Source organism: Bos indicus, chromosome 29 (assembly GCF_029378745.1).
Source record: "Bos indicus isolate NIAB-ARS_2022 breed Sahiwal x Tharparkar chromosome 29, NIAB-ARS_B.indTharparkar_mat_pri_1.0, whole genome shotgun sequence".
In the NCBI taxonomy this organism is placed as follows: domain Eukaryota; kingdom Metazoa; phylum Chordata; class Mammalia; order Artiodactyla; family Bovidae; genus Bos; species Bos indicus.
In genome coordinates, this window is record NC_091788.1 from 6,584,688 (window position 1) to 6,610,497 (window position 25,810).

General features: G+C 37.9%; 1 protein-coding gene across 3 annotated transcripts in view; it reads left to right on the forward strand.

Moving 5' to 3' along the window:
- NOX4 (NADPH oxidase 4) overlaps nt 1-25,810 on the forward strand; it is a 189,644-nt gene that overhangs the window by 154,190 nt on the left and 9,644 nt on the right. For all 3 annotated transcript variants that reach the window (XM_019955215.2, XM_019955214.2, XM_070783416.1), the window contains exons 14-17: nt 2,311-2,430; nt 3,948-4,056; nt 8,213-8,281; nt 9,685-9,785. In XM_019955215.2, the coding sequence (XP_019810774.2) occupies nt 2,311-2,430; nt 3,948-4,056; nt 8,213-8,281; nt 9,685-9,785 (399 nt within the window). The remainder of the gene's footprint in view (nt 1-2,310; nt 2,431-3,947; nt 4,057-8,212; nt 8,282-9,684; nt 9,786-25,810) is intronic.

A 25,810-nucleotide genomic window follows, 5' to 3' on the forward strand; every position in this document is an offset into this window, starting at 1 on the left:
TACACTAAAATCCATTTATAGAAATTTTGGTTAACTGGTTTATAGGTCTTAGTTACGAGGTTATAGGAACACAGCAGTTATTTTATTGAAATTGAAATTGCCACCTGGACATTTCAATAGGAAAAAAAAAAAAAAAGAAGGGATGGAGTGATTGGTATTTTTTTAACTTTTTATTTTTTATTGGAGTATAGCTGATTAACAATCTTGTGATAGTTTAAGGTGGACAGCAAAGGAACTCAGCCATGCATGTAGATGTATCCGCTCTCTCCCAAACCCCGCTCCCATCCAGGCTGCCACATAACACTGAGCGGAGTTCACTGGTCCTTGTTTGTTATCCATTTTAAATGTAGCAGTGTGTACATGTTGTTTTCAAACTCCCTAAGTATCCCTTCCCGCTGTTCTTCCCCCCTGGCAACCATAAGCTCATTCTTTAAGTCTGTTTTATAAATAAGTTCATTTGTATCATTTCTTTTTAGATTCCAGGTATAGGGATGCTGTACAATATTTTTCCTTCTCTGTCTGACTTACTTCACTCAGTATGACAATCTCTGGGTCTGTCTGTGTTGCTGCAAATGGCATTTCCTTATTTTTAATGGCTGAGTAATACCCCATTGTCTGTATGTACTGTGTCTTCTTTATCCATTCCTCTGTCAGTGGACATTTAGATTGCTTCCATGTCTTGGCTACTGTAAACAGTGCTGCGGGTTTTCTAATTGCACTTACATTTAAATCACATTAGGCTGAACATAGTCACGCAGCCAGAATTGATGCAAGTCAGTCTTGGATGTGTAATATTTTAGCTGAGCACTTTGCTTCCCTGAATAACATGTATGTTTTGTTATTAAGCAATAATAACACCTAAATGTCCATCAACAGATAAATGGATAAAGAAGAAGTGGTATATATATATGTAATATCAATGACACCCCACTCCAGTACTTTGCCTGGAGAATCCCATGGACGGAGGAGCCTTGTAGGCTGCAGTCCATGGGGTTGCTAAGAGTCGGACACGACTGAACGACTTCACTTTCACTTATCACTTTTCACTTTCATGCATTGGAGAAGGAAATGGCAACCCACTCCAGTGTTCTTGCCTGGAGAATCCCAGGGACAGAGGAGCCTGTTGGGCTGCCGTCTATGCGGTCGCACAGAGTCAAACACGACTGAAGGGACTTAGCAGCAGCAGCATATACACATACAATGGAATGTTACTCAGCCATAAAAGAATGAAATCATGCCGTTTACAGAAATGTGTATGGACCTAGAGATTATCACACTAAAGCAAAATGAGAAAGACAAATATTATATAATAATGCTTATATGTGGAGTCTAAAAAAAATGATACAAATGTACTTATTTACAAAACAGAAACAGACTCACAGACATAAAAAACAAACTTATGATTACCAAAGACGGGGGAGGAAGTACAGATTAGGAATTTAGAATAATACATACACACTGCTGTATATAAAATAGATAATGAACAAGAACCTATACTATATAGCCCAGGGAACTCTAATCAGTATTGTACAATATGTACAATAACCTATAAAGGGAAATAATCCAAAAAAGTATAGATATGTGTATATGTATAACTGAATCACTGCTATACACACAAACACACAAACTAACAGAGCATTGTAAATCAACTATATGTCAATTTAAAAAAATAAGAGAATGGAAGGATGAATATTGAGTGAGCAGTTAACAAGTTTCATTGTAGTTAAGCGGGATTTCATACACAGAGACATACACATGCGCACACACACACACACACACACATATTTGAATATACAAAGTAATGAGAGATTCCTTTGAGATTGTTGTAGGCTCTATACTAATAAACCTGGCCAGAGCAAGAAGAGGAACAGGGTCAGCTTCTTTTCTGTTTACATGGTAAAGGTTTCAAGAAATATTTTTGCTACTGACTTTACCATGGAGAATAGCATTATTGAATTTACACACAATCAAACAAGATATTTTAATTTAGTCCAGTATATAGTAATAAAATAAATCAAAGCTTTAACTAGTCCTTGGCTCACCATCCTGGTCCTATCTACATTTCCCTTCACGTTAAGTAATATTTCCCTCAAAATAGGAATGCATTGAAACCGATGTACTTGTTTTTATATTCGTAGTTCATAAACAACACTTTTTGTTCCTTTAGACTTATTGCTAAGGGAAACAATGAAATGAGGCCTGGGCTATTACAAAGCTTAGACACTAGATTTAGCATACTTGCCACATATTATAGAAACTTAATTTAACTCACTTTCATTTTTTTTCCACCCTTGTCTGCCTCCTCCACAGGCTATATATTGATGGTCCCTTTGGAAGTCCATTTGAAGAATCACTGAACTATGAGGTTAGCCTCTGCGTGGCTGGAGGCATTGGAGTAACTCCGTTTGCGTCAATCCTCAACACTCTGCTGTACGTCATTTTGATCCATTAGTCCACATAGAGAGCTGTCTATTTCAGACATCTCTTATAGTAAGAAGTAATTCCTTACAGAATTCTTCTACTTGTTCAAAACACTCTTATTTACCGATTGATAAGGGGGATAAATGAGTGCTTCTCAACATGTGGTCTATGGTTTTCAGCATGTTCTCTTGTAAAATAACATCCTTATCACAATTATGCCTTACTCTGTCCTTTTCCTCTATTAAAGTCATTCCACTGGCCCCTATTTCTCTGCTTTCTCATCAGGGGTAAGTGGCATTACAAATTCATTTAGTCAACAAATATTTTTGACCATTTATGTGCGATTCACATTACAGTTACTGGTAATATAGCAATGACTGAGTAGTGTCTCTGCCCTTGAAAAGTTTACTTTCAAATAGGGCAGGCAAAATATAAACCAGTGAAAAATTCACAAATAACATCATTTCAGAAAATATTAGAAGTGTGGTGAAGAGAAGAAAGATTAATGGGATATAGAAATAAAGGGTCAGGGTTATTGTAGAGGTATCATCAGGAAATCCTCTCTGAGGAGATGACAAATGAGCACATCATTCCTGGGTCTGTTACTCAGCAGATTTATAACAGACTGAAGAATAGAAATTTCAGAAGTAAGATTGCTTAAGCAGGATATACTTATTCAGTTATTTTAGTTTTGGCTTACAAGCAAAAATTAATTGACAGGGATTCTCATGAAACCACAAACAAAATCTATTCCATTCACTTTTCAAGAAAACACAATTTTCATTAAAAGTCTGTTTTATGAAGTACGAAAAAAGAAATAATAATTTGAAGTGATGTGTTTGAATGATATTTTGATTCTAAAACCTTGATATAAATTTGGGACCTTTTGAGAGGTTCTTAAAAAAATAACTATATTCCAAGCCAGAAATTAGTTGTTTCTGAAAACATATTGCAAGTTATTTGGACACCTAAAGTTTAAACAAGGGAGTAATATTTTGTTAACCTCAAGCTTACTTCATAATTATAAGGAGGAATCCAGACTTGGAATTGTGAATTGCTGGAATGCATTACATAGTAGGTGGTTGTGAAATCTCTTTCTTTAATGATTATTAAGAAGGGGATAAACAACCAGCTTTCCGGAATGGTTTTGGCTCATTTTGCCTGGAACCCAGGGCAAGATGACCATTGGCGCCCTTCTGAGTGATAGAATTAACAGAAAAATAAGAAAACTTTTTTCCTGAGATGCAGAGATGATCCAGGAGTTTAGTTTATTGCCAAGTGGAATGGGTAATATGCATATAGTATCCACAAACACGAACACTTTAATTCATGGATTATATTGTATCTCTGACTCAGTATATTGCATTTTAAATTGAGAATTAGAGTAAGTGGTGTATCAGATACTAGAATGTAGATGACTGTTTTCTCTGTAGATTACCTACTAATGAGAAGCAAAATTTCAAGGATATAGGGATTCTTAATTCTTTTGCCATCATAATCAGTCCTGTGTTATTTCATTTTTAAAGGGATGACTGGAAACCATACAAGCTTAGAAGATTGTATTTTATTTGGGTATGCAGAGATATCCAGTCCTTCCGCTGGTTTGCAGACTTACTCTGTGTGTTGTATAACAAGGTAAAATTAGGTTTCTTTTTACTTTTGCAGTCTTTTAAATTTTAAAAGTAGCCATTTTATTTCAAATTATAAAAGTAATAGGTGCTCATTATAGAATAATATGCAGAGGAGTAGTGAGGAGGAAAAATATCCCTTAAGCTTAAAAAAAAAAAAAACAGAGATAGAATCTTTTAATAATTTGGTGTACATCTTTTCAGATATTGGTATCTGTGAATTTGTATATCTAGGACATGTTTTAACAGAATATTTTAACATGGAAATGAATGCATATGGTTGGTAATACATGCATATCGAAAACATATTATGCAAATATGAATGCAAATGGGATTGTGACTGAGGACAGATGGAAGAAAACATCTGCAGACAATTACTGTAACACTTTTCAGCCTTTATTCTCATAGTTCGTATCTCCAACTTCAACATTCCAAGTGGATCATCAGCCAACTTCTGGCCCAGTGTACAGAATTTCAAAAATCCCGAATTCTAAGCTGTATTCCTTCCAGAGATGAAAGCAGGCATTTTCATCTATCTTACCTGTAACTTTTACTTGTTTATTAATATATCTATTTTTAAGTTATTCAGGTAATACATATATGCATCATTGCTACAGATTTTTGTAATCTACATGAAGTAACATCACCATCTAATCCACATAACCAGATGTTACTCATGAGCATTCTGAAAATTCTAACATACTATTTGTATTGTTCCGCAAATTGCTTTTTTAAAGTGTATTTCTATCTAACCAGACACAAAAGGGCAAATATTGTGTGATTCCTTTCATATAAGGGACCTGGAGTAGTCTAATTCATAGAGACAGACAATAGAATGGTGGTTGCCAGAGGTTTTCCAGAGGGAAATGGGGCGTTACTGTTTAATGGGTATAGAGTTTCAGTTTGGGAAGATGAAAAAATTCTGGAAATGGATTGGTGATGATGGTTGCACAACCATATGAATATATTTAATGCTAATCAACTGTATACTTAAAAACAGCTAAAATGATCAATCTTATGCTATGAGTATTTTACCACAATAAAAAAAAAAAGTGCAAATTCCTGGGACTCACCAAGGGCCTGCTAAATCAGGAGGAAAAAAACAGACAGATGAGAAGCCACTGAAAGGATTTGAGTAGACCGATATGATTGTAGGTCATCTTGAGAGTATATGTGAAAATACAATTCTCGGAGTACTGCAGCTTCCAGAGGAGCAGAAAATGGGTAATAAGTCAGGAAAGGAGATTAATCAGAGTGGCCAGTGAGGCGGTAGGAAACCAAGAGGTAGTAGTTCTGTACTTAAGGTTAAGAGAGGAGAATCTTTCAAGAAGAACATCATCACCGCTTTCAAGTGTGTGTTTTCTCTAGATTAATGTCTAAAACTGGACTTCCTGAGTTGGAGGCTGTGAGGACTTTAGGAATGAATTTAAATTTGTAATAGGTACTGACAGAATGTCCCCCAAAGATGCTAAAACAATTTACATTTCCACCAAAGGATATAAGAGAAATTTATTCCAAACATTATATTACCAATCTTTTACATTTCTAGTCATTTCTTAAACAAGGGGATCTCACTGTATTTTTCCTTGAAACAAATGAGATTGAACCTCTCTTCCTCTGCTTATCAACCACTTGTATTTCTTGGGAGTTCCCATTTCTACCTTTGCCTGTTTTTCTAGATTAAAATTTTCTTTCTTGAAAAGATATAGAACTTATAATTGCATCCAAGAGCACATTTAAATAATAGATGCTTTATAGGGCAAGTAGCAGAGCAGGAAAGGAATAAAGGAAATAAAAAATATATAAATGGCTGGATATTCAAAGTAGTTGAATCTTAAAATTTCTTCTCAAGTTTTTTGGTGGATATGTTTAATACTTAGGAATCCATGGAATAAATAATATAAATGCTTAAAACTAGTGTAAACAATGGGGTGTTGATTATCTTCTACACACACCTCTGCACACCTGTTTTGATTTTTCACATCAAGAGCTGGGGATGGACATGGGTCCTTTGACCCTCTGAGGGTGATGTTAAAAGGAAAAGACTTTTATTTTCTGCATTTGCAAATGAGTTACCAAATTCAGCATGTGTGTGTGTGTGTGTGTGTTTTAGTAAATACTGTTTTTTGTCTACAATGAGGGATAAGCTAAAATGGAGACATTGATGTTTAAAATGCGTTATTTAAATCTGCATTCTTCTCTCTGGAGCCTGTGGGCACCGAACACATTATTGATGCAGCAGTTATTGGCGTGATCTCAGAGCAGCATCCCGGGAGACATTTAAGACAAAAATCAGTGCAAGTCATGTGTTTTGTGAGGGGCTGTCCATTACTGGCACTTGGAAATTCCTCCATTCCTTCACAGTTAAGATTCGTGCATCCTGATTCAATTCATAAAGGGCTTTAAAATGACTTTACTGTTTGGATATAACTTGAGGCATCTGTGGCATGGAATATAATTATTATATTTTAAGAATATTATGGGTTCTGAGAATCATCACTTATCACTTTCAAAATAAAATAGGTTTTTATTGGGATTTTATAATTTAGCATTGCCACCTATCAGAGAATGTGTAGTTTTAGTTCTGGAGGAAATCTGTGAGATGAGGTCATTGTCCTAATGAGGAAACTGGGGCCTGTGTAAGTTGAGTGCCTCTCTAGAAGTCTCAAGGTCAGACAGTGATAGCAATAGAAACACGTCTCTTGGTCACCTGCCAGGTGCCCTTACTACTGTAAAGGGTGCCAGAGGGGTTCTATAACCTCACTTAGTCACTCTGTATTTGCAAAATAACTTTTTTCATTCCTAAAACTTTGAGCTTGAGTCCCAATATATCCCTTAAAAATCATTATTTTCACGCTCTATAAAAACAGTTGTTGTTGAGTTACTAAGTCACGTCCAACTCTTTGCAACCTCTGTCCTCCACTATTTCCTGGAGTTTGCTCAAATTCGTGTTGAGTCAGTGATGACATCCAACCATCTCACCCTCTCTTGCCCTCTTCTCCTCTTGCCCTCAATCTTTCCCAGCATCAGTGTCTTTTCCAATGAGTTGCCTCTTCACACAGGTGGCCAAAGTATTGGAGCTTCAGCAACAGTCTTTCCAATGAATAATAGCAACAGGACTTGGAATCAGTTGGTTCCTTTGCTGCAATAAGATCCAGCAAAACTGTACCCTCTCCAGCAAGCCTACTGTGCACACTGACGCTCAGTGATAGTTTGGCTGCTGCAGAAGTGCTGGTCTCTTCTGGGCCTTTCCTCAGATTCGACACATCAGATACTCATCTCTGTTCTCCAGAATGTACCATGGTTGTTGTGTTCCTTCCTTCTCCTGATTTTGATTTCTTTCCCTTCTCTTTAGCATTTCTTTGTTTTAGGGAGGTGAAAGGAGGCCCTAAGAAGAATAACATTTTTTTAAATGTAGATTTCACAACTCAGGATTCAGCCAGGGCAAGGCCAGGGTCGTGAGCAGATTCGTTTTGCCTTCTGGATGAAAGAAGCATCTGGGTCAAAACCCTTTTACGCCCTTTGTTGAATTCACTTTTCTTTGGATATTTTTCTTGGTCCATTTATTTTTCAAGATATCAAAGTGTTTGAGAGCTTTCCCAGACACTTTTATTTTGGCACATACACTCCCTGCCTCATACATTTTTATATAAGGGGAATCACTGCTGCATAGGAAGGAGGTAGGAATGATTCCATTCCATTCCTACCTCATTTGTTTTCATTTGTTTTGGTTTCTGTGATGCCTAGCATGCATTTTGTGTATCACTTTTGACTTTTTTGAAAAGAAAATCATGTTCTGTCTGAGTGAAATCGTGAGTAAAATTTAGAGACTCAGCAAATAAAATAAATAAGTGAGAGGATTTAAAGGAATATTACTATAGTATTTAGCATATTTGATTTTGTGTCTATGAAGATAGCAGAACTAATCCCATCCATTTCCTTCATCATAACTAATTAAATCTGTCAGGGACAGGTTATTAATGTTAGAATGCCATGTATGTGGTACACATATATGTGTGTATTATACACATTTGCTCGTAGATGTTGGCTGTGGTAAGACCAGATACATCTTAACAGATTGCAGAATCACATATGTTAGGTTAGGAGAGAATCTGTGAATACAGAACACAGTTTAATGTCTATTTACTTTTATGTCCTCTCAGTTTTGGCAAGAGAACAGACCTGATTATGTCAACATTCAGCTGTACCTCAGTCAGACAGATGGGATACAGGTATGTGACTGGATGTTATTGTAAATTAAACAAGTCTCTTGAGAACAGATGATTTACTGTAGGGGCTGTGCTGGAAGAAAATTTCTGCAGGTGGTTTGAAGAGACGATTCCCAGAGGAAAGCCACTTTTGGAATGTATCCAGCAAACTCACGGCTCATCCTTGAAGTCAACCGTTTTCTGCCTTTCATCTGTCCTCACCTGGGACTGAAGTGGACCTTGGAGCTCATCTCTCTCCTTTTCACTGTCACCTCACCTAGAGATGAGAACACAAGTGAATAGTTTTGTGATTGTGTTCATCGAGGGGTGGTTTTATGTGGCAAGAGAAGATAAGGTCATACACAATTAAGCTTGTTTCTCTTAAAGGGAAACTAAAAAACGAAACATCCATCATGCATTATTTACTTCACTGCTAGACGCTGTATTGAGCATCTCATACATATTTTCTCATGTGATTCCAACAGATTCAAGAGGTAAATGATATTGTGATCCCCATATCATAGGTGAGGAAACGCTATATAGACAACACTGAAGAGATGGATAGCCATGTAAACCCGGGCGTGAATGCTTTCACAAGTTTTATTGTTGTATTTTCCATCATATATTTTCTGTAATTCTTTGAATGCAAAATATGAATGCTTGTCTGTTACTTCAAAACTAATTTACGCCTATTTTTTTAGTCAGATTTCTACCCTACTTGGTACGTAAAAACATTTTATTTTATACTGTCATGAAGCAAATCAGAATCATTATGCCTCATGGTTTTGCAGTGATTAAGATATGAAGCATAAATTACATCTGGTTCTCAGTTTGTCTCTCTGGGACTCGGACACTTCTCTTTCTCACTTGACTCTCTTTACCATCAATTCAGATCTAATACTCTTGTTAATTGCAAACAGCAGTCCATTAGAAGTTGTTTTGATAGATCCCAAATTTGCAGCTCTGCTGTATTAGACTGTCATGTTCAGGATCATTTCCCCAAATTTATGATGATAATTTGCAGTATCTTACTCATATAATGAGCCAAATATGACAACTTTGCAGTACAAAAATGCTTCAACAAAGCTTATGTGTTGCGCCCTCTTTGAGATGAGGCAATTAGAATGCATTCTTTAATGCTGCAGTTGCTTCATAATGAAGCAACTGACTGAAGTCTAGGAAAGTCAGTCTAGGAAAGTCAGTCATTTGTACTAATGGTTTTCAAGAAGATAATGGATTTTAAAGGGAAAGAGGGAGGAAATGGTGCTTCTAAATGATTATACTTAATAGGTTGCCATTTGACACTTATATTCTTTATGTCACAGCAATTTGGTAGGAAGCCACAGAACCAGGAAAGATGATGTTATAGAAATGAATTATTTGCCCAATTCTGTGTCATATAAAGCATAGTGCTTTCTTTTTGGCAGAAGATAATTGGAGAAAAATATCAAGCACTGAATTCAAGACTTTTTATTGGACGTCCGCGGTGGAAACTTCTGTTTGATGAAATAGCAAAATGTAACAGAGGGTAAGGACCTTCCTCAAAAAATTTGACATGTGGCTAATGATCAAATTAAAATATTAAAGATTACTTACTAATCGGTTTGAAAATTACAGAGTCACTTAAATACTCAACTATCACTACTGAAGATGGAAGCAAAGCAAGAACCACCTCAAGTATCTGTAATGCCAAATAATTAAAATTTGGCTTCAAAACAGTCTATAAAGTATTTATGAACCAAACTGTCATACCTACTTTTAAATTTGCATAGATCCCATAGCACAATTTAGGTCATCACTGGGAAAGTTTTTGTAAATCACATTAGCAAACAAGGGAGCTCTTCAAATAGTTTTGATGCATTTAAAAATTAGATTTTTGGTATATTTTTACCAGAATGAATACTTTTTTTTAAAAACTTAGTTTTTAAAACTCTTAGAGATTTTAATATTTCTCTAAATCAGAAATATTTCCAAACATATTTTTTCTTGTAAGCTATAATTCTATAAAAAAATCTTAGAGTTACGGGCTATCTGTTTATGATCTGAAGAGATTACAGTTGAAAGAAAGCATTCATTTTGGGGTATAGACTAGGGACCCTGTTTGGTAATCTGTAAATTACCATCAGATCAGATCAGTCACTCAGTCGTGTCTGACTGATTGCGACCCCATGAATCACAGCACGCCAGGCCTCCCTGTCCATCACCAACTCCCGGAGTTCACTCAGACTTACGTCCGTCGAGTCAGTGATGCCATCCAGCCATCTCATCCTCTGTCGTCCCCTTATCCTCCCGCCCCCAATCCCTTCCAGCATCAGAGTCTTTTCCAATGAGTCAACTCTTCAAAGGAGGTGGCCAAAGTACTGGAGTTTCAGCTTTAGCATCGTTCCTTCCAAAGAAATCTCCTTCAGAATGGACTGGTTGTATCTCCTTGGAGTCCAAGGGACTCTCAAGAGTCTTCTCCAACACCACAGTTCAAAAGCATCAATTCTTCAGCGCTCAGCCTTCTTCACAGTCCAACTCTCACATCCATACATGACCACAGGAAAAACCATAGCCTTGACTAGATGAACCTTTGTTGGCAAAGTAATGTCTCTGCTTTTGAATATGCTATCTAGGTTGGTCATAACTTTCCTTCCAAGGAATAAGTGTCTTTTAATTTCATGGCTGCAGTCACCATCTGCAGTGATTTTGGAGCCCAGAAAAATAAAGTCTGACACTGTTTCCACTGTTTCCCCATCTATTTCTCATGAAGTGATGGGACCGGATGCCATGATCTTCGTTTTCTGAATGTTGAGCTTTAAGCCAACTTTTTCACTCTCCACTTTCACTTTCATCAAGAGGCTTTTTTGTTCATCTTCACTTTCTGCCATAAGGGTGGTGTCATCTGCATATCTGAGGTTATTGATATTTCTCAAGGTAATCTTGATTCCAGCTTGTGTTTCTTCCAGTCCAGCGTTTCTCATGATGTACAGGGCAATGATCTATACAAATTCTAAAAGCATTTTGAAAACCATATACACATTCACACATTTTAAAGTTGGCATTGAAAAAGTTTTATCAGAACTTTAAATAGTTCCAAAGGCTGCAGTTTCTAACATATTGCAGATATTGACATTTTAAAATTAATAAAACTTTTAACATATCTGCTGGAATCTAAATATCATAGTTTCTCTATACCAACCTCATATATTTGTGCCTTTTGTAACTTTCATGGTCAGTTAGAAATTTTATATCACTCTTTTGTCTACTGGAACTAAAACTTCTATCCTGTCTAACCTGCAGAATTTTACCAAATTCAGTATAATTTTGCACTTTAACGAATCATACTTTTACTGGTAAGCTAAACATACTTATGCAATAAGAATGTATATAAATTGAAGATTTAATTTTTAAAATTTCCTGTGACTCTAAGGAATCGGTGATCATTTTTTTATAATTATTAATATATAGTTGATTAATTCATAATTTTAAAGGTGTATTTGATAAATATAAAAGGATATTTGATTTTAATTGAATGAGGCAGCCTGTTAGATGACAAGTTTTTTTTTAAAACTACAGTTTACAAATTTATGGTTGAATATAATGTATTGAAATAATCTCTGATTCGTCATGGTGTTTTGGCGACACCTTCAGAGACTTTGTTTTGGAATCATGGTTTGAAACCCCTTAAGCAAAATCTAAAAAGGAAAACAGTGACCCATGTAATTCAGACTGCATCCGTGTTTGAAAGCACTTCTGCATTTCCTTCCCTTTGTGAAATAACTGTGGGTTAAAGATGAAAGCAAAGATGGGCTTGATAAAGGACAGAAATGGTATGGGCCTAAGAGAAGCAGAAGATATTAAGAAGAGGTGTCAAGAATACACAGAACTGTACAAAAAAGATCTTCATGACCCAGATAATCACGATGGTGTGATCACTGACCTAGAGCCAGACATCTTGGGATGTGAAGTCAAGTGGGCCTTAGAAAGCATCACTACGAACAAAGCTAGTGGAGGTGATGGAATTCCAGTTGAGCTATTTCAAATCCTGACAGATGATGCTGTGAAAGTGCTGCACTCAATATGCCAGCAAAATTGGAAAACTCAGCAGTGGCCACAGGACTGGAAAAAGTCAGTTTTCATTCCAATCCCAAAGAAAGGCAATGCCAAAGAATGCTCAAACTACCACACAATTGCACTCATCTCACACGCTAGTAAAGTAATGCTCAAAATTCTCCTAGCCAGGCTTCAGCAACACGTGAACTGTGAACTTCCAGATGTTCAAGCTGGTTTTAGAAAAGGCAGAGGAACCAGAGAAAAAATGGCCAACATCTGCTGGATCATTGAAAAAGCAAGAGAGTTCCAGAAAAACATCTATTTCTGCTTTTGACTATGCCAAAGCCTTTGACTGTGTGGATCACAATAAACTGTGGAAAATTCTGAAAGAGATGGGAATACCAGACCACCTGATCTGCCTCTTGAGAAATCTGTATGCAGGTCAGGAAGCAACAGTTAGAACTGGACATGGAATACAGAATGGTTCCAAATAGGCAAAGGAGTACATCAAGGCTGTATATTGTCACCCTGTTTATTTAACTTCTATGCAGAGTACATCATGAGAAACGCTGGAGTGGAAGAAGCACAAGCTGGAATCAAGATTTCCGGGAGAAATATCAATAACCTCAGATTTGCAGATGACACCACCCTTATGGCAGAAAGTGAAGAGGAACTGAAAAGCCTCTTGATGAAAGTGAAAGTGGAGAGTGAAAAAGTTGGCTTAAAGCTCAACATTCAGAAAATGAAGATTATGGCATCTGGTCCCATCACTTCATGGGAAATAGATGGGGAAACATTGGAAACAGTGTCAGACTTTTTCTGGGGGGTTTCCAAAATCACTGCAGATGGTGACTGCAGCCATGAAATTAAGATGCTTACTCCGTGGAAGAAAAGTTATGACCAACCTAGATAGCATATTGAAAATCAGAGACATTACTTTGCCAACTAAGGTCCATCTAGTCAAGGCTATGGTTTTTCCAGTGATCATGTGTGGATGTGAGAGTTGGACTGTGAAGGAGGCTGAGTGCTGAAGAATTGATGCTTTTGAACTGTGGTGTTGGAGAAGACTCTTGAGAGTCCCTTGGACTGCAAGGAGATCCAACCAGTCCATTCTGAAGGAGATCAGCCCTGGGATTTCTTTGGAAGGAATGATACTAAAGCTGAAACTCCAGTACTTTGGCCACCTCATTTGAAGAGTTGACTCATTGGAAAAGACTCTGATGCTGGGAGGGATTGGGGGCGGGAGGAGAAGGGGGCGACAGAAGATGAGATGGCTGGATGGCATCGCTGACTCGATGGACATGAGTCTGAGTGTGAACTCTGGGTGTTGGTGATGAACAGGGAGGCCTGACGTGCTGCGATTCATGGGGTCGCAAAGAGACAGATACAACTGAGCGACTGAACTGAACTGAACTGAATGATGAAAGCATTTTTTAGAAAGCAGAGGTCCTTTGTAATACACAGGGTTCTAGTTAAAGGTGAGGTATCGGATAAAGAAAAAAGTCAACTCATTTTGGTAATATTCTTTCCATTCTTTCCTCAAAATCACTCACCTTAGATGAGGTAATCTTCTCATACTCACCTGAGTCTTCCCATGTACCACAGACTCCTTCCCTAATGACATTTCAGTTCAGTTCACTTTAATTGCTTAGTCGTGTCCAACTCTTTGCGGCCCAATGGACTGCAGCATACCAAGCTTCCCTGTCCATCACCAACTCCCGGAGATTGCTTAAACTCATGTCTATTGAGTTGGTGATGCCATCCAACCATCTCATTCTCTGTCATCCCCTTCTCCTCCTGCCTTCAATCTTTCCCAGCATCAGGGTCTTTTCTAATGAGTCAGCTCTTCGCATCAGGTGGCCAAAGTATTGGAGTTGCAGCTTCAGCATCAGTCCTTCCAATGAATATTCAGGACTGATTTCCTTTACAACTGATTGCTTTGATCTCCTTGCTGTCCAAGGGACTCTCAAGAGTCTTCTCCAACACCACAGTTGAAAAGCAGCAATTCTTTGGTGCTCAGCTTTCTTTATGGTCCAACTCTCACATGCATGCATGACTACTGGAAAAACCATAACTTTGATTAGACGGGCCTTGTCAGCAAAGTGTTGTCTCTGCTTTTTAATATTCTGTCTAGGTTGGTCATAGCTTTGCTTTCAAGGAGCAAGCGTCTTTTAATTTCATGGCTGCAGTCACCATCTGCAGTGATTTTGGAGCCCAAGAAAAGAAAGTCTGTCACTGTTTCCATTGTTTCCCCATCTATTTGCCATGAAGAGATGGGACTAGATGCCATGATCTTTGTTTTTTAGAATGTTGAGTTTTAAGCCAGGTCTTTCACTCTCCTCTTTCACTTTAATCCAGATGCTTTTTAGGTCCTCTTCACTTTCTGCCATAAGGGTGGTGTCATCTGCATATCTGAGGTTATTGATATTTCCCCCAGCAATCTTGATTCCAGCTCATGCTTCATCCAGCCCGGCATTTCAAAAGATGTACTGTGCACTCCAGTACTCTTGCCTAGAAAATCCCATGGATGGAGAAGCCTGCTAGTCTGCAGTCCATGGGATCGCAAAAGAGTTGGACATGACTGAATGGCTTCACTTTCACTTTTCACTTTCACGCATTGTAAAAAGGAAATGGTAACCCACTCCGGTATTCTCCCCTAGAGAATCCCAGGGACGGGTAAGCCTGGCGGGCTGCCATCTATGGGGTTGCACAGAGTCGGACACAACTGAAGTGACTTAGCAGCAGCAGCAGCAGCAGCACTCTGCCTATAAGTTAAATAAGCAGGGTGACAATATACAGCCTTAATGTACACCTTCAGACAAGCATTCCTTTATTTTCATAGTCTAGTGCTGAAAACCTGGATAGTTTGTTTCCTTGTTTTGCTCGTTCAGCTCAATTCTAAAACCAAACCCCAAAACAGTAGAGGGTGATTTGCAAGAAATTACACTGGGATTTTTGGTTTCTTTGGTTAGTTCTGCAGAGTTCTGCTTTGTTATGCTATTCATATTGCAAGGGATTTTGTATGTTTGTTCCTTTGTTTGTTCATTTTCTTAAAAAAACAAAGCTGGTTTGAGAAGAGCAAGTGTGTACCACGTACTGTTGATGCAACAGTATTAATGCAACACTTTAACTTTGTGTTTTTGCTTGGGACAGGCACTTAAAACGCATTATTTTTTGAAAGATTTTTGTGTAGCATTACTAGGACAAGAATGGATCAACATCTTAAGGGCTCATTAACTGGAAAAAGGCACTATTTAAATAGAAGTCTGCATTTTAGATGTAAAATTTTGGTTTAATTCATTGACATGAATTCCTGAGAGAATATAAAGAAGTAAAAATAGAGAAGAGAGGCATAGAAATTTGCACAAATGTTTGAGAGTGGTCTCTTCCTTGTATGTCTTTCTAAAAATAATTTATTACACCTGAGATTCAGTTTCCTATTGTTTATAATAAATATGTATGTCATTTCTTAACTTAGTTGCATGTACACATCATGCAAAGGGGGAGATAAATAATTAACTTTATGTGAGCTTTGGAGTAGAGAAAACTCTTCTGTGATTGGATGAAATGTCTGAGATGTATCTATATTTTACTACTTAATGGTATTTTGAAAATAAAACAAATTAAGTGTACCTAGGTTTGGTCTCTGACATTTGCTCCTGTGTCCCTGAGTCATGTCACTCAAACTTTCTGAATCTGTAATACAAGGAGTGAATAATCTCTAGGAGTAAATAAACTTTCATTATATGAGATCATACGCTTTAAAGTGTTGATACGATAGGAAAATATTCACAAATATATTGAACACTTATGGAACTAGTTGCCAACATCTGTCCCCAAACAACATTGTCTGCTGGCAGCTAAGTTTGTCTCTACTCATCTCTACAAAGTTTTTGTAGGCAAATCTCTAGATGGTTGTTGGATTGCAGTAACCTATTGAAAATTTGTGCAAATGAATTACAAAGATGAGTTGTAGATCTTGAAAAGGTGTAGGATGTCACTGTTAGTGAAAGTGACATGGGAAAACCCTCCAAATAACACAAAGATCTCCTAGAGTTAAATACTTAACAACTGGATGACAAAATTTTTAAAAAAATCATATATGGTGCTTTAAAAATAATGTTTCTGTTGTGAAGTATTTAAGATAAGCCTTTAGGAAATCTGCAAAATTTGAAAATCTAAATCTACATTTGCCTATGAAAGCCAAGAAAGCAAATGGTATCTTCTCATCATAATGCAGTGTTGACAGAGACTATATACAAATTGTATACAAACAGAGACTGTCAAAAATGAGACAAAATGTCTTATTCCCTTTTCATCTTAATGACAACTATACTATTACTGTTTTTTTGGTGATTATATTTTTTCGGTAGTACAGTTTTATTCATTTTAAGTAAGCCATTGTGTCTAGCCCTGGTTTTAATGGTAACCTACATTTTACCAATGTAATAATTTATTTTCATACTTTTTTTTTTTATTATTTTCTTTCTTCTGCTCCTTTGGGTTTAATTAGCTCTTCTTTTACTAGTCACTTTAAGATGGAACCATAGCTCACTGATTTAGATCTTTGTCTTTTTATAATAAAAATGTTTAGTACTATAAATTTCCCTCTAAACATCACTGTAGCTACATACCACAAATTTTGATGTGTCTTATTTTCATCTTTACATACATCAAAATTTTTCTAAATTTTTCATGTGATTTCATTCTATCCCGCTGGTTATTTATTTTTAAAACCTGCATTTGTTTGTTCATTTTCGGCTGTGTGTGGGCTTTTCTCCAGTAGCCGTGTGTGGGTTTCTCTTTGCGGTGGCTTCTCTTGTTATAAGCATGGGCTCTAGCGTGCTCAGGCTTCGGTCATTTCAACATGTAAGCTCAGTAGTTCTGGCTCTGGATTAAAATATTGTTCATTTGTCCAGCTTTATTGAGAAATAATTGACATACAGTTGTGTACAGTGTAACAATTGGATATCTCTCTGTTGCAAAATGACTACCAAAATAAAGTTAGTTAACATATCACCTCACATAATGACAAAGTTTGTGTGGCGAGAACTTGTAAGATCTACTATCTTCCTAGCTTTCAAACATACAGTGTAGTATTACTAACTATAGTCACCATGCTGCCCCTTACATCTAGAACCTACTCCTCTTGTAGCGATAAGTTTGTAACCCTTTGTCTGTCTTCACTCACCCCCGACCTCCCCTACCTGCCCCTGGCAACCTCCAACTCACTTTCTATCAGTTTGGGGTTTTTAGATTCCGCAGATGAGTGAGATCATACAGTATTTGTCTTTCTTTGTCTGATTTATTTTACTCATCATGATGCCCTCAAGTTTCATCCATACTGTTGCAAATAGTAAGATTTTCTTATGTTTTATAGCTGAATTTTATTTCGGTGTGTGTGTGTATCGCCTCACATCACAGTTTTCTTTGCCCACTCATCCATCTATGGACACTAAGGTTGTCTCCGTGTCTTGACTGTTCTAGATAATACTGCCATAAACATAGGGATGCAGATAACACTTCAATGCAAGTGATTTCCTTTTCTATGAATATATGCACAGTAGAGGGATTGTTGTATCACATGACAGTTTTATTTTTAATTTTTTTTGAGAAACCGCCAAATGATTTTCCATATGGGTTATATCAATTTACATTCTCAGAAGTGTACAAAGATTTCCTTTTCTCCACATCCAGGCCAACATTTGCCTTTTGTAAAAATGTCTATTCAGTTTTTCTACCTATTTTTTAATTGTGTTATTTGTTTTTTGACATTTTATGAGCTGTTAATATATTTTAAATATTGACCTTTTATCAGTCACATCATTTGCAGTCATTTTCTCCCATTCAGTAGGCTGTCTTTTCATTTTGTCAACAGTATCCTTTGCTGGGCAGGAGCATGTAACTTTATATGGCCCCATTTATTTTTTTAATTAATTAATTTCTTTTGATTGTAGAGTAATTACTTTACAACATTGTAGTGGTTTTTGCCATACATTGACATGAATCAGCCATGGGTGTACAAGTGTCCCCCGTCCCGAACCCTCCACCCACCTCCCTCCCAATCCCACCCCTCAGGGTCCCAGTGCACCAGCCCTGCTGTCTCCTGCATGGAACCTGACCTGGCGATCTGTTTCACCTATGGTAACATACGTGTTTCAATGGTATTCTCTCAAATCATCCCACCCTCGCCTTCTCCCACAGTGTCCAAAAACCTGTTCTTTACATCTGTGTCTCTTTTGCTGTCTTGCATATAGGGTCATCATTACCGTCTTTCTAAATTGCATATATATGCGTTAATATACTGTATTTGGTGTTTTCCTTTCTGACTTACTTCAGTCTGTGTAATAGGCTCCAGTTTCATCCACCTCATTAGCACTGATTCAAATGCATTCTTTTTAATAGCTGAGTAATAGTCCATTGTGTATCTGTACCACAGCTTTCTTATCCATTCGTCTGCCAGTGGACATCTAGGTTGCTTCCATGTCCTAGCTTTTGAAAACAGTGCTGCAGTGAATATTGGGGTACATGTGTCTCTTTTTATTCTGGTTTCCTCAATGTGTATGCCCAGCAGTGGGATTGCTGGATCATAAGGCAGTTCTATTTCCAGTTTTTTAAGGAATCTCCACACTGTTCTCCATAGTGGCTGTACTAGTTTCCATTCTCACCAACAGTGTAAGAGGGTTCCCTTTTCTCCACACCCTCTCCAGCATTTATTTTTTGTAGACTTTTTGATAGCAGCCATTCTGACCGGCGTGAGATGGTACCTCATTGTGGATTTGATTTGCATTTCTCTGATAATGAGTGACGTTGAAGATCTTTTCATGTGTTTGTTAGTATATGGCCCCATTTATTTTTACTCTTGTTTCCTTTGCCTTAGGATACAGATCCAAAAACATGTTCAGTTCAGTTCAGTCACTCAGGCGTGTCTGACTCTTTGTGACCCCATGAATCACAGCACGCCAGGCCTCCCTGTCCATCACCAACTCCCAGAGTTCACTCAGACTCACGTGCAAAAACATGTTACTGTGATTTATATCAAAGAATGTACTGAGTATTTTTTCTAGGAGTTTTATGGTTTCCAGTCTTATATTTAGGTCTTTCATCTGAGATGATTTTTGTGTGTGGTTTGAGAAGTGGCTCTAATTTCATTCTTTTTACATGTAACTGAACAGTTTTCCAAACACCACAAACAAATTCAGCAATACATTAAAAGGAGTATACCCCGTCACCAAGTGGGATTTATCTGAGAGATACAAGTATGGTTTAATAACTTTATATCTTGTATGGTTGGTATATCATAAACCAACGTGAAACTACATTAAAAAATTGAAGAATAAAAATCATATCATCTCAATAGATGCAGAAAAACCTTTTGACAAAATTCAGCATCATTCAGTGAATTCAGTAGCATTCAACATACTCTTCAAAAGATAAAATCTCTTCAGTGGATAAAGAGGGAACATAATTTAACATACTAACCCTATATGATAAGCCTGCAGCTAATATCTTACTCAGTGGTGAAAAGTTCAAAGCATTTCCTCTTATTGGATTATGATTATTATTATTTATTTTTGCTAGTAAATTATATGAATTTCTTCTATATTTTATATATTTCAGACATGTAGTTTGTATGTTCTCCCATTCCCTACCTTGCCTTTTTATTTTGTTGGTCATTTGTTTTACTGTGCAGAAGCTTTTTAATTTAATGTTATCCCGCTTGTTTATTTTTGGCTTTGTTGCTTGTATTTTTGTTGTCAGTTTCACCAGAAATTATTTGGTATCAGAAATTATTGCCAATACCCCTGTCAATGAGTTTTTCCCCTGTGTTCCTTCAAACATCTAATAGTTTAAGGTCTTGATGAAAGTGAAAGAAGAGAGTGAAAAACTTGGCTTAAAACTCAACATTCAGAAAACTAAGATCATGGCATCCAGTCCCATCACTTAATGGCAAATAGATGGGGAAACAATGGAAACAGTGAGAGGCTTTATTTTGGGGTGCTCCAGAATCACTGCAGATGGTGACTGCAGCCATGAAATTAAAAGACACATGTTCCTTGAAAGAAAAGCTATGACCAACCTAAACAGCATATTAAAAAGCAGAGACATCACTTTGCCAACAAAGGTCCATCTAGTCAAAGCTATGCTTTTTCCAGTAGTCATGTATGGATGTGAAAGTTCGACTATAAAGAAAGCTGAGCACCAAAGAATTGATACTTTTGAACTGTGGTGTTGGAGAAGACTCTTGAGAGTCCCTTGGACTGCAAGGAGATCCAACCTGTCAATCCTAAAGGAAATCAGTCCTGAATATTCATTGGAAGGACTGATGCTGAGGTTGAAACTCCAATACTTTGGCCACCTGGTCAGCTCCAAAGAGCTGACTCATTGGTAAAGATCCTGATGCTGGGAAAGATTAAAGGCAGGAGGACAAGGGAATGACAGAGGATGAGGTGCTTGGATGGCATCACCGACACGATGGACCTGAGTTTGTGTAGGCTCCGGGAGTTGGTGATGGACAGGGAGGCCTGGCGTGCTGCAGTCCATGGGGTTGGAGAGTCGGACACGACTGAGTGATTGAACTGAAGGTCCTGGAGTCAAGTCTTTGATTTCTTGAGAGTTAACTTTTGGGGTAGTATGAAATAGGGTGCAATTCCATTCTTTTACATGTGAGTATCCAGTCTTCCCAACACTGTGTATTGAAGAGACTGTCTTTTCCTCTTTGAGTATGCTGGCTTCCATGAATTGAGTTATAGTCAGGGCTTCCCAGGTAGCTCAGCTGGTAAAGAATTCACCTGCAATGCAGGAGACCCGGCTTCAATTCCTAGGTTGGGAAGATCCCCTGGAGAAGGGCATGGCTACCCATTCCAGTATTCTGGCCTGGAGAATTCCATGGACTGTATGGGGTTGCAAAGAGTGGGACATGAGTGAGCAACTTTGACTTTCCAGCAGTTTACCTTTGCTTTCTATTTATCTCATTTGTTCTTTCCTCCTTTCTTTACTTTCTTTTCAATTTAGTACTTTTTTATGATTCCATTTTTTTCTCCTGTAGTGGCACACTAGCCTTACTTCTCTGTTTGACTTTAGTTACTTTCCTAAGGAATTTTTTCCCAAGTTGTAATCCTTGAACAACATAACTTGGAAACTTGTTGGGAAAACAAATTATTAGAGCTGTATCCAAGATCTGCTGAATCAGAGCATCTAGGAATAGGGCCTTGCTATCTGTGGTCTGTGAATTATCTTAGGTGATGCTAATGAAGTTGATATTGGAGAAGCATTTCTATAGCTTTATATTGTATAGCATTAGCTTATCATAGTGTATTTCAAACAATATTATCCCACCTCATGCACTTCCATCCCCCTACATCTCTTTGGCTTTTGTTCTTATTTATCTTTCTTCTACATGTACTATAAATGCCACAATTTATTACTACTTTTGCTTTAAATATCAATTATATTTTAAAGAGATTAAAAATTAGACAAAATATTCAGTATACTTATTTACAGATTCACCATTTATGGTGTCCTTCATAGCTTTGGGTAGATTTACATTTCTTTTTTTTCTAGCTGCATACAAATTATTTTATTTCATAATATATTTACTCTAAAATGTCATACCTACAATGGTTTTTGATTACATTTCAGTTTTTAAATTTATTTTTATTGGAGTGTAGTTGATTTACAATCTTGTGTTTCTTTCTGCTATAGATTTACATTTCTATATGATTTCTGATGAATTCCATTTATATACCTTAAAGGGCTAATTCACTGGTGATAAATTCCCTTACCTTCTGTTAGAAAAGTTTGTATGTCTTTAATCTTGAAAATTACAATATTTTTGTTTGGTATAGAATTTGCTTGAGATAGAATAGTTGACCTTATTTGGTCTTTTAACACTTTGAAGATTTCACTTCATTGCCTCTGACTTAACACAGTTTGTGACAAGAAGTCTATCCTTCATCTCCTTCACCTTCTACTTATTATTTGTAAATGTGTCTCCACCCCTACCTCTGCCAGCTGCTTTCATGTTGTTCTCTTTGTAACTGATTTTCAGAGTTTCATTTGTTGCCTATAATGTTGTGTGTATGTGGATATCCTCCTTCAGTTCAGTTCAGTTCAGTTGCTCAGTTGTGTCCGACTCTTTGCGGCCCCATGAATCACACCATGCCAGGCCTCCCTGTCCATCACCAACTCCCGGAGTTCATTCAAACTCACGTCCATTGAGTCAGTGATGCCATCCAGCCATCTCATCCTCTGTCGTCCCCTTCTCCTCTTGCCCCCAATCCCTCCCAGCATCAGAGTCTTTTCCAATGAGTCAGCTCTTCACATGACGTGGCCAAAGTACTGGAGTTTCAGCTTTAGCATCAGTCTTTCCAAAGAACCCCCAGGACTGACCTTTAGAATGGACTGGTTGGATCTCCTTGCAGTCCAAGGGACTCTCAAGAGTCTTCTCCAACACCACAGTTCAAAAGCACCAATTCTTCGGCGCTCAGCTTTCTTCACAGTCCAACTCTCACATCCATACATGACTACTGGAAAAACCATAGCCTTGACTAGACGGACCTTTGTTGGCAAAGTAATGTCTCTCCTTAGGGTTCATTAGATCATTGGATTTGTTTGTTTTATCAAATTTGCAAAAATGTTGGCAATTATTTCTTCATTTTTTCCTTTCCTTTCTGTCTTACTTGTCTTGAGACTCTGATAACATATGAAAGATTGCCTGCTATTGTCCCTTTTGACCTTGAGGCTCCATGTACTTTTCTGCTCATTTTTGTTCTTTCTGTGCATCCATTTGGATAGATTCTGCTGCTATATCTTCAGGTTTGCTTATCTTTTCTTCTTCAGTGCATATTCTTCTGTTAACCCATTAGGTAACCCATAGTATATTTATCATTTTAAATTTACATTTTATCTCTAGAATTTCCATTTAGGCCTTTAAAAAATCTTTTTCCTTTCTCATCAAGCTGATGCTTAACCTTAAACATATGAAGCATGTTTCTCATCACTGTTTCAATGACCATATCTGGTAATTCCATCATTTCTGTCATTTTTGTCCTGATCATTTTTGACTGATCTTTTCTTCTTTATTAGTTTGCTAGGCCTTCCATAGTAAAATTCCACAGGGTTGATGGATTAAATAAGTTTACGTTCTCACCATTCTGGGAACTGAAATTTAAGGTAATAGCAGGAAACAGTGACAGACTTTATTTTGGGGGGCTCCAAAATCACTGCAGATGGTTCCTGCAGACAAGAAATTAAAAGACGCTTGCTCCTTGAAAGAAAAGCTGTGAGAAACATAGCATATTAAAAAACAGAGACATTGCTTTGCCAACAAAGGTCCGTGTAGTCAAAGCTATGGTTTTTCCAGTAGTCGTGTATGGATGTGAGAGCTGGACCATAAAGAAGGCTGAACACCAAAGAATTGCTGCTTTTGAATTGTGGTGTTGGAGAAGACTCTTGAGAGTCCCTTGGACTGCAAGGAGATCAAACCAGTCAATTGTAAAGGAAATCAGGCCTGAATGTTCATTGGAAGGACTGATGCTGAAGCTGAAGCTTCAATACTTTGGCCTCCCAATGCGAAGAGCTGACTCGTTGGAAAAGACCCTGATGCTGGGAAAGATTGAAGGCAGAAGGAGAAGGGGACGATGGAGGATGAGATGGTTTGATGGCATCATTGACTCAATGGACATGAGTTTCGGCAGGCTCCAGGAGATGGTGAGGGACAGGGAGGCCTGGCGTGCTGCAGTACATGGAATCCCAAAGAGTCAGACATGACTAAGCAACTGAACAACAAAAACAAGGGTTGATTTCCTCTGAGACCCTCCTTGCGTTGCAGAGGACCACCCTCCTCCTGTCTCTTCACATGGCCATTCTTTTATCTGTGTATGTGCATCTCTAGTGTATCTTTAATGCCTTCTCTCATAAGGACCCTACTCAGATTGCAATAAGGTTCACCCTAATAACATCATTCTAGCTTAATTATGTCTTTAAAGGCCCTACATCCCAATATAGCCACATTCTGGGGTACTGAAGGTTAGAGTTTCAACCTGTGAATTTGGGGGAGGGGCAAGATTCAACCCCTAACACTTAGTTACAATTCATAATTTCTTGTTACATACATTTCTGGTAATTTTTTGATTTGGGCGGAATGACTCACAAACTGGAATCAGGATTGCAGGGAGAAATATCAACAACCTCAGATATGCAGATGATATCACTCTAATGGCAGACAGCAAAGAGGAGCTAAACAGCCTCTTGATGAGTGTGAAAGAGGAGAGTGAAAGAGCTGGATAAAACTCAACATTCAAAAAACGAAGATCATGGCCTCCAGTCCCATCCCTTAATGGCAAATAGGTGGGGGAAAACTAGACAATAACAGATTTTATTTTCTTGGGCTCCAGAATCACCACAGTTGGTGACTGCAGCCAAGAAATTAAAAGACACTTGCTCCTTAGAAGAAAAGCAATGGCAAGCCTAAACTGTGTATTAAAAAGCAGAGACATTACTTTGCCTACAAAGGTCTGTACAGTCAAAGCTATGTTTTTTCCAGTAGTCATGTATGGATGTGAGATCTGAATAATAAAAATAGCTGAGCACTGAAGAATTTATGCTCAAACTGTGATGCTGGAGAAGACTCTTGAGAGTCCCTTGACTAGCAAGGAATCAAACCACTCAGTCCTAAAGGAAACCAACCCTAAATAGTCATTGGAAGGACTTGCTGAAGTTGAAGCTCCAAAACTTTGGCCACATGATGCGAAGAGCCAGCTCACTGGAAAAGACATTGATGCTAGGAAAGATTGAGGCAAAGAGAAGGGGGCAACAGTGGATGAGATGGTTTGATGTCATCACTGACTCAATGGACATGAATTTGAACAAACTCTGTGAGATAGTGAAGGACAGGGAAGCCTGGTATGCTGCAGTTAATGGGGTCACAAAGAGCAGGACAAAAGTGAGTGACTCAACAACAACAATTTTGTACTTTTAGATGTCTAATGCCAAAATTTATTTATTCTTTTCAATACTGTTGCACTTGTTTCTGGCATACAGTTTTGTTACTTGGGTTTAGTTTGATCTTTCCAGAGCTGGCTTTTAAGCTATGTTAGTAATGTCAGGAAGATCCCCTGGAGGAGGAAATGGCAACCCACTCCAGTACTCTTGCCTGGTAAATCCAATGGACAGAGGAGCATCGTGGACTACAGTCCACCGGGTTGCAGAGTTGGATGCAACTGAGCACACTTGCACACACAGTATGAGGCCAGAGCGCCCTGCAGTCTAAGGCTGAAAGTAAGGTGAGTAGGTGAAGTCGCTCAGTCATGGACTGTAGCCTACCAGGCTGCTCCGTCCATGGGATTCTCCAGGCAAGAACATTGCAATGGCTTGCCATTTCCTTCTGCAGGGGATCTTCCCAACCCAGGGATCAAACCCAGGTCTCCCACATTGCAGGCAGACAGTCTACCCTCTGAGCCACCAGGGAAGCCCAGTCTAAGGCTAATTTTAGCAAATCCTGCCTACCCTTTGCAA